The sequence below is a fragment of the Calliphora vicina genome, chromosome 2 (assembly GCF_958450345.1).
Source record: "Calliphora vicina chromosome 2, idCalVici1.1, whole genome shotgun sequence".
NCBI classification, from domain to species: Eukaryota; Metazoa; Arthropoda; class Insecta; order Diptera; family Calliphoridae; genus Calliphora; species Calliphora vicina.
The window spans coordinates 131,200,419-131,209,089 of NC_088781.1; the positions used below are offsets into that span (position 1 = coordinate 131,200,419).

At 31.8% G+C, this 8,671-nt stretch overlaps 1 protein-coding gene across 1 annotated transcript; it reads left to right on the forward strand.

Moving 5' to 3' along the window:
* Positions 1-43: 43 nt before the first annotated feature.
* Daxx (Daxx-like protein) lies at positions 44-8,123 on the forward strand. The gene is made up of 4 exons (XM_065501663.1): positions 44-417; positions 2,147-3,997; positions 4,265-4,493; positions 4,584-8,123. The coding sequence occupies exons 1-4, from the start codon at positions 376-378 to the stop codon at positions 5,840-5,842; spliced, it is 3,381 nt and encodes a 1,126-aa protein (XP_065357735.1). The 5' UTR covers positions 44-375; the 3' UTR covers positions 5,843-8,123.
* The last annotated feature ends 548 nt before the right edge of the window (positions 8,124-8,671 follow it).

The window sequence follows — 8,671 nt, forward strand, 5'->3', positions numbered from 1 at the left end:
ACATCGCTGTTGTAAACAAAAAATCCCATTATGTATGTCAAAATGAGTAATTTTTTATTGTCAACTCACATGCTTTTTACTCTCAACTTCTCAAATACAAATAGAATATTTGTTGGAAAAATTAAAAGAAAAAATATCATAAATATAGCAATTCGTCGTAATTATTCGACTTCGTATGCAGATAATCGTCGTCGTCGTAGTAGTTTTTGTGAAAAAGAAGAGGTTGAATGTGTGTAATAATAAGTGCCGCCCGTCAAAAGAAAAATTTTCAAAGAAAATTTAAGAAAATCAAAAAACTGCTTCAATTTCATTCAATTAATTGTTAGTGAAAAGAATAAACAATTCCAATTGCAATTAACACAGGAAACAGTCGAAATGAGTTCAATTATTGTGCTGGATTCGTCCGATGAGGATGAGGTAAAAAATATTAAAAATGAAAAAATTTTAAGAAAATGAATGAACAAAAAAAGTGGAAAAAAGCTTAATATGTGTGTGTGTGCCGTTTTTGTGTTTAATTTATGTTGGTATAGGTGCGCTAAAACTAAAAAACGATTACTTTTTATGTCTGTTGAAGTCAAAGCAAAACGAAGAGAGTAATTCACAGCACTAGTGATGTGAAAGAAAAAACGAATGTGTGTGCAACTGTAAACAAGTGTTGATATGTTGTGAATTGCAAATCAAAACAAATCGTAAACAAAACAATTGATAATGACAGCAGATAAACATTACAATAAAATTGCGTTAAATGAAGTTAAATTAATTAAAATTTGAATTAAATATAGAGTTTTAAGCAGTGAAATTGAGCCAATAAGTTTCAAAATTAATTTTCACATGACTACTTTATCTAGTCTGCAAAAATCATTTCCACATCACTAATTGTCTCTCTTGGTGTGCGCTCTTTTTAATGTCTCGTTTTTGTTGTTGTATAGAAGTCTCCAAAAACCAAAAATTAAATAAAAACAAAACATGTAAAATCTTGTTTTCTTAGTGTTTGTACGAGTGTGTGCTTAACAGAGTGCAAATGTGTGCTATGCATTTCTATACATATATCTAACACACACATGCAAAGAGGGCTTTTTTGTGCTAAAGTGTGGCCGTCTTTTTTTTTGCAGTATTTGCCTTTTATATTGTTGTTAATTACTCTTTTGAGTTTGTTGTACAGTTTACACCAAAAAATTGTGATTGAATAACACGCAATTAGTTTTAATAGACGTATCTAGACCAAGTAGTAGCACTAAACGTATGTATATTGTGTGGGGAGACTACACAAAACTCTCCACTGACTTAACAGCGTTCTGTTATTTAGCGAATTCCCGCGTTTTATTTTATTTTCTTTACTTTGACATTTAACATTACGTTTCGCTATCACAAAAACTGTTAAATAGACATTATTATATTTTATTAACAGGTTGTCTATTAGAGTTTATTTTGTTTATGTGTTATTATAAAAAAAATGATAACACTACAAATTATTATTGTGGGAAACTACAAAAAGGGATGAATGAAATACAATATTATGAAATCTCTAATAGTAAATGTTAAGTTTAATAATTTACATTAATAAATAAATAATTAATGAAATGGAGTTATTTGAAGAATCAAAAGCTAGCGTATACATTATTAATAATTCAAATAATTTTCTGAGTGATACTGATTTTTATTTTAATTTATAGAAATTTTTTTTTTCAAAATTTATTTATTTTGTTAAAAGTTTTTTATTTTTCCAAAATTTGAGAATTTTTTTTTTAGAAATTTAAATTTATTTGTTTTTTATACCAAAAATTTTATGTTTTTGAAAATGAAAATGATTTTTTTGTCTTTCATTTTTATAAAGTTGTTTTTATTGAAATTTAGATGTTTTTTGAAAATCGTTTCCCGAATCACCTATCGGAATTGTAATAAAATGTAAACTTTTCATCCTCAATATCTCGAATAAAGAACAACGTAAACTTTACTCGATATCGAATGCGGAACTTTTTCTAAAATTAGCTGTTTTTTTTTTTATAAATTTCTAAAAATATAGTGCCGACTTAGCAATTTCTTAAATTGTTTATTAATTTGTTTTAAGTTTTTGTAAAAAATTATTGTATCATGGTATTTCTTAAATATTTTTTTTTAATTTACTGAATTCTCAATTTAATTTCAGAGTCCCCCTAAAAAAGCCAATGTCAAATCAACAACTGATTATGGTTATAATCCTTCAGTCACAAATTCATCATCATCAAAAGGTCAAAATGCTAAACCAAGAGCTATACCTAGTGGCATTACAATAACACCACGTCTTAGCCCTACATCGCTGGGTGCAAAAAGTGTCAATATGCAATCGTTAAATACATCCTCCTTGGCAGCATCATTTATTGCCCTTAATAGCATCATAAACGATGAACGACAGACACCCACACCACCCAAGGGACTACAGGCACCAGGATTGAATCAAAGAAAGAGAAAAACTCCCACACCACCGCAATCAATGCAGCGGTTGACCGCTAAAAACTTTGCTACTATGACAAATTCTTCACCGGCTAAAGCGGCCACCACAGTTGCTCCTCTACCGCCCATAATGCCAATGATAACTGGTGTGCATTCAATGGCTGCCGCCGGTGCCACACCACCCTTACAACTTATGGCCACACCGCCTCATAACCTGGGCGCCTTTATGGGCCTAAATGAACAGCTTATGATAAATCCTCATTTAATATCATCTGGTCTGCCACCCAACACCACAATTACAGCTCATCCAAATCCTAATCAGAACAATATTAACAATAATTTCAAAATACATTTACCCTTTAATAGACCAACAGCCACTACTACTACGCCATCACCTGCCGCTTCGCCAGCCTCCTCTGCACCCAAAACACCCTCACCCCAGTTAACGCCTTCGCCCCAGCCCGGTCGGGCAGACAGAAATTCCCGCAGAATTAAGCCCACTACCCTTTTGAAATCTTCTGATGAAAGTTGGCAGAGACACAAACAAAACGACAAACCATCTCAAAGGACTCCCATATCACTTAGTAATGACGTGGTCATTGAAATGTTGCCACCCTCTACAGAATCGCCGAAATCAATATCAGCCTCATCGTCCAGACATCACACTCCCATGACATCGCCTACTACACCAAAATCTCGAAAATCGCCAGATGTCATCAATCTAACAACTCCCACCAATCATCACAATATACGTAAAGATTGTGACACTGTATTAGATTTGACACATTCACCGGATAAAGTAAAGAACATAACAACAACACCCATCAAGCCGACCGAAATTGTAGATTTGGTTAATACACCCGAACAGCAAAAACAACAAATAAATGGCGAGGCTAACACTACAAAACCCGATAAAAAGCCCGACAAACCACCACCTAAGCCACCGCTAGAACCGGAATACGAAGAACTGATTAAAGTCTGTCGCGAAGCAGATCCCTCCAAAGATATGGAGAAATTAATCAAATCAAGATTGATAAAATACTATTATGAGGTACACAGTGATTTTGTAAAATCGAAAAGTTTTCGGAAAAGCATACACAAGGTTGTGGAATCAATAAAGGCTAAGCCGGATTTGGTTTATTTAAATCTTAAGACAATTGTGGAGGAACTTAAGGTACGGCGTAAGGCCAGACTGGTGGAGGAGGCAACTGCAGCGGCAGCCATTAATGCAACAGAAACCACAACATCCGCATCAGCTGCCACTAATAATAATAGTAGTGCAGAAAGTCCAGCAACAGAGAAAAATTCGGCAAAAAATACAACGACTAGTGAATCTAATGTTCCTGCCACTTCGTCATCGACTTCGTCCACATCAGCGGCTAATATTTCAGCCACGGCCACAGCATCGACCGGCAATAAAAAGTTAGATGAACAAATAAAGAAATTAAATAGGGCCCTGTATGTTTTAACCAAACGTATTGAGGTTTTGGAACAGGCCGAAGTTGATTGGGACGATGATGATTCGAGTTTTCTGCAAGTGGAACGTTTTAAGAAAAGAGCTTGCCAGGTGAGTGACTATTGCAAGTAGTTTAGTTTTAATAGAGTGAACAGATATTTTGGAAAGTTTAATGGTGGATGACAAAGAGATTAAGATAGAAGACTAAAACAAAAAGAATATGTAAGAGACGAAATGAAAAATTTCGATAAAAAAATAAAAAATACCTGCTTTCCATGGACATACAAATTTTAATGTTCTCAACAATTAGCATTTGTACTAAAATAGACCCTTTACATATTTAACAAAATCCTGAAAATGTTCTCCTTTATTTTCCAGATCTATGAAAAAATTTGTGATCTAACGGGAGAGAGTAAAAATGCCCATCGTTTAGTTAAGAAACCCATAAAATTCAATGAGACACGTATACCACAGTTTAATAAGACCCTGCAGGCGTTTATCAATCGCACAAAGGAATTTCCCGATTATTATGATGTTTTGCGTATGCTGGAACACTGTAATCGTACCTATAGTTTGGGTTTAGTTAACTTTGAAATGAAAAATATAGGTGAGGTGATATTACACAAACAAAACATTAATTTTAACTATTTTAATTGATGTATTTATTTAATTTTTTTTAATGATTTATTTGAAACAGCTGAAGATGCTTTCATTAAAGTGGGCAAGCTATTGCAATCACGACGTAAAGCCGACCTATATGAAACTGTTACCCACTATGCGGGTGATGGTGCAGATCCCGCAAAGGCCGATCCGGCTTTGGCGGCAAAATTAAATGAAAATCTTAAAAATCACAAGAAAATTAATGATATCTTGGAGAAGTTTGCGCGCAAACAAGACATGCCCGATGTCGAGGAGGAAGAAGAAAAGGCTGAAAAAACAGAAAATTCTGCGGTAGCAACGGAAGCTGAAGTTAAAGCAGAAGTTAATGTTAAAATGGAAACGGAAACAGAAACGGCGGAAACAACATCTAAAACTACAACAGAAATCTCAAATATTGAGGATCAGAAGATGGAGGAAGATAAAAAACCAGTTTTAATTAAGTCCGAAGAAAGTAAAAATGAAACGGAAACTTCGGGGGTAGATAAAATGGTTGTGGATAACGAGGATGAGGAGGATGATGATGATGAAGATGATGAGGAGGAGGAAGATGATGAGGAAAATCTAGATGAACAAGTAGAAACATTAGCTAATGGCGATGTATCCGATAATGAATCGGATAACGAAATAGACACCAACAAAGACAAGACAAATATCACACAGGATTCGGGTAAACAAAATGAAAGTTTAGAAATTGTGGAAAAAAGCTTAGATACAACAAATAATGATAAATCATTAACCGAATGTATAGAAATACATGATAATTCACATGATATTTTGAGTTTAGATGTTACAATGAAAAATTGTATGGCTAAGGATGCCTCCACAATTGTAAAAATTAACTCTGAAACTGATAGTGTATTTATTAGAACCAACAACAATAATGATCTAGAGGTATCAACAACAAAGAATGTCATTAATACAGCAGCTGCTACTGAAGAATCTTCATTGCCATCCTCTCCACTTTCATCACCTATACCTCCTGCCTCTATAACGCCTACGCGAAACGGTAAACTTAAAGATACACCACCGCCTTCTCATCATCTGCTCAATAACAATAGTAATGCCACAAAATTGTGTACAGCCACGGCCACAACAACTACGGCAGATTTGAAAATTGTTCACGTATCTAGTCTAGAACCCGATAGTAGTAATAATGATGTTATTGTTGTTGATAATAACCATCCAGCATTAATAAATCGAAATGAGGTTGGTAGTAATTTATGTACGGATTTAACTTCTCCAACGCCGGCAAATAAATCTTTAGAGGAAATTGTTATATCCGATGAGGAATCATAGTGTTTATTGGATTTAACCATGCACAAACGATGATGACAATGATAATAACGTTGATGGTTGGTGTTGTTGAAGTTTTTACAATAGTTTTATTTTTGATTTTGAAACTGTAAGTTTTCATTTATTTTTCCAAACTAAATTTTTTTTTTGTTTTTTGATTTCAACAATTTTTAACTATTTTCGGTTGTGGTTTATTTAGTTTGTTTTAAGTGTGTGAGAGTTGCATTATATATTATAATACTTATTATGTATATTTTTTTTGGGGGTGATGTAGGAAACATGTTTTGGTGTTGTACAAATCATTGGTTTTTTAAATTATTTTGTCAAATGATGGAAATTGGTTTCGGTAACGAAACTGTTTCAAAACTATAAAGATTTATTATTTTTTTTATTGTAAATTCTTTAAACTATTATGTTGGTGCTTTTGAATTAATTTGTATTACATTTCTTATCTAAATACTGTTAAATTTTTTTAGTAATTGTCATCTGTGCTTAATTTTGCTATACAAAGAATATGCCTTTGATTGAATAATTTCGCCTTGAAATCGATCGATATTCATCACATCTTTTCATAACGTTCGTTTCAAAATTTTCTACACATTTATTTCTATGTTTGTTTACTACAACAATATTTTAGTTTATGTAAATTAAACCAATTGAATTTAGGAAATTCTGGTTAGATAATGTTTAACTTACAATTACTCAGTCGTTTATTTTCAGTTTAAAACAAAAACTGTGAAAGCTCAGTTAAACTTTGTTGTTTATTAAAAGGTTGTAAAAGCAAGTTTAGCTTTAGGACCACTTAAACAGAATGACACTATGTTTATAAGTTTGTAATTTCTACATTGTTCATTTGTGACTCCATAAAGTATCAGGCCTGTCACAGAATTCCATTCCGATCGGAAGTGGAATTAATTCCGTAGTTTGCTTCTTTAGAAAAAGTAAAACGAAAATTTGGGCCTTTTCGGAAATGCATCACTGCGCTGCATCTGATGCGCAGTACGTTCTAAAATGCAAAAGTTGCCAACACTGCAAATGTCTTGAGTTCTAAAAAGCAACAGTGAAACAGATGATGCGCAAAAACCCATCAAACAAGCATCACCAAAATGGCTGATGCATTGTCTGCGCATCAGCATCGCAAACTAATCACAGATGCGCATCAAATGCAGCGCAGTGATGCATTTCCGAAAAGGCCCTTTATTTCGGAATGAAACCACTTTCAGTTGTCAAAGTGGAATTGATATTTCTTTGTAACTATTTAGTTTACTAAAATTTTTAATCAATTTCTGTACCAAAACCTTCACATTTGTTTTAATATGAAAAACTCTGCCAAATTAAAGTCAGAAATACAGAATCATGAAATATTTTTGAAATAAATTACATGGAATCTAAAGAACCTAAAACCAAATCGATCGAAATAAAAACTATGAAATTGAAACCATTCCGAACAAAATGTGTGACAGGCCTGTATATATAGTGTCTGAATTGTTATAGATATTGGAGTCGCTATATTTATCTCCGCCTGTCTGATTAAATCAACATTCCGAAGCCAAGCAGCAATAACTTACAAATATGATTGATATACATTAATATTCTTGGTTCGGATGCTATTTATTTTATTTTTATTACGGTATTATAAATATTTGTTTTATAGTCTAAAGAGTTTAGGAAATTAGAAATCCTTTTCTACTTTATTAATTAAGAACAAAATTATAAAATGTGTAAATATTTTTATTATCATTATTGGCGGGAAGGAAAAATTTAAAAAAAACCTCTATAAAGATCTTAAAATAGTTATGTTGGGAGATTTAAAATTATGCTGAAACCAGTTCGTTAATATGAATATATTTAGACAATTCACATTTTCTTTTAAAATTTGTTGTAAATTAGGTTATTTTAACATAAACCAGTTCAAATCCAGACAGGCTGTGGAGTCTTTGAGTGGAAAAGTGCCACGGAGGATGCTATTTAAAATCGAAAAAATCGGCACCTAAAAATTTGTTTCATACTTTTTCACCAAATTTTTTTTCAATATCTTTATATTTTTTCACCAAAATATTTTGTTCTTTAATATTTGTTTTCAACCATGATACAATAATTGTAGAAGGTAGAATCACTAGGGAGAGTTTTAATTTTTTTCATATTTGTTTATATTTTCTTTTGTTTGACGTTACAAGAATTGTATAATTGAGAATTTATTTTCTACTGGGTGTACCTTATGTTGTTGTATCATGTTTTCAACAAAATTCAGATTTCACCAAAATTTTGTTCAACAAATTTTTTTTCTCCAGAATTTTGTTTTTCAATGAGGATATTATTTCAAAAAAAAAAAAATGGAAAATTACACGCTGATTTTTTTTTACACTTTTATACAATAAACACAAGAAAAAAAATCAAAAAAAAGTTGTGTTTTTTTTGTGGAATCAGGGTGTAATTTTCCCTTTTTGAAATGAATAATGTTCTCACCAAAATTTTTTTCTATAAAATTTTTTCCACCACAACTTTTTGAAATGAATAATGTTCTCACCAACATTTTTTTCTATAAAATTTGTTTCACCACAGTTTTTTTTTCAATATTTATTGTATACATCGACATATTGATGTTAGTCTTGGTTCAGATGCTATTTAATATCGACTACCTCGACTTTTTTACGTTTTTTTTTTCACCATAAATTGTTTCACCAAACATTTTTTCACGAAATTTTTTTTTCACCAAAAATATTTTTCAATATTTTTATTTTTTTTTATTTGTTCACCAATATTTTTTTTTTAACAAAATTTTGTTTTCATAAAAAAAAAAATATTCTCCAAAATTTTTTTTTCACCAAAGAC

Bases quoted from the DNA above. Each gene is read 5' to 3' on its own strand.
- Daxx (XM_065501663.1), top strand. From the start codon at position 376: ATGAGTTCAATTATTGTGCTGGATTCGTCCGATGAGGATGAG. The intron at 418-2,146 runs GTAAAAAATATT...ATTTAATTTCAG, and splicing joins ATTCGTCCGATGAGGATGAG to AGTCCCCCTAAAAAAGCCAA. The intron at 3,998-4,264 runs GTGAGTGACTAT...TTTATTTTCCAG, and splicing joins TTAAGAAAAGAGCTTGCCAG to ATCTATGAAAAAATTTGTGA.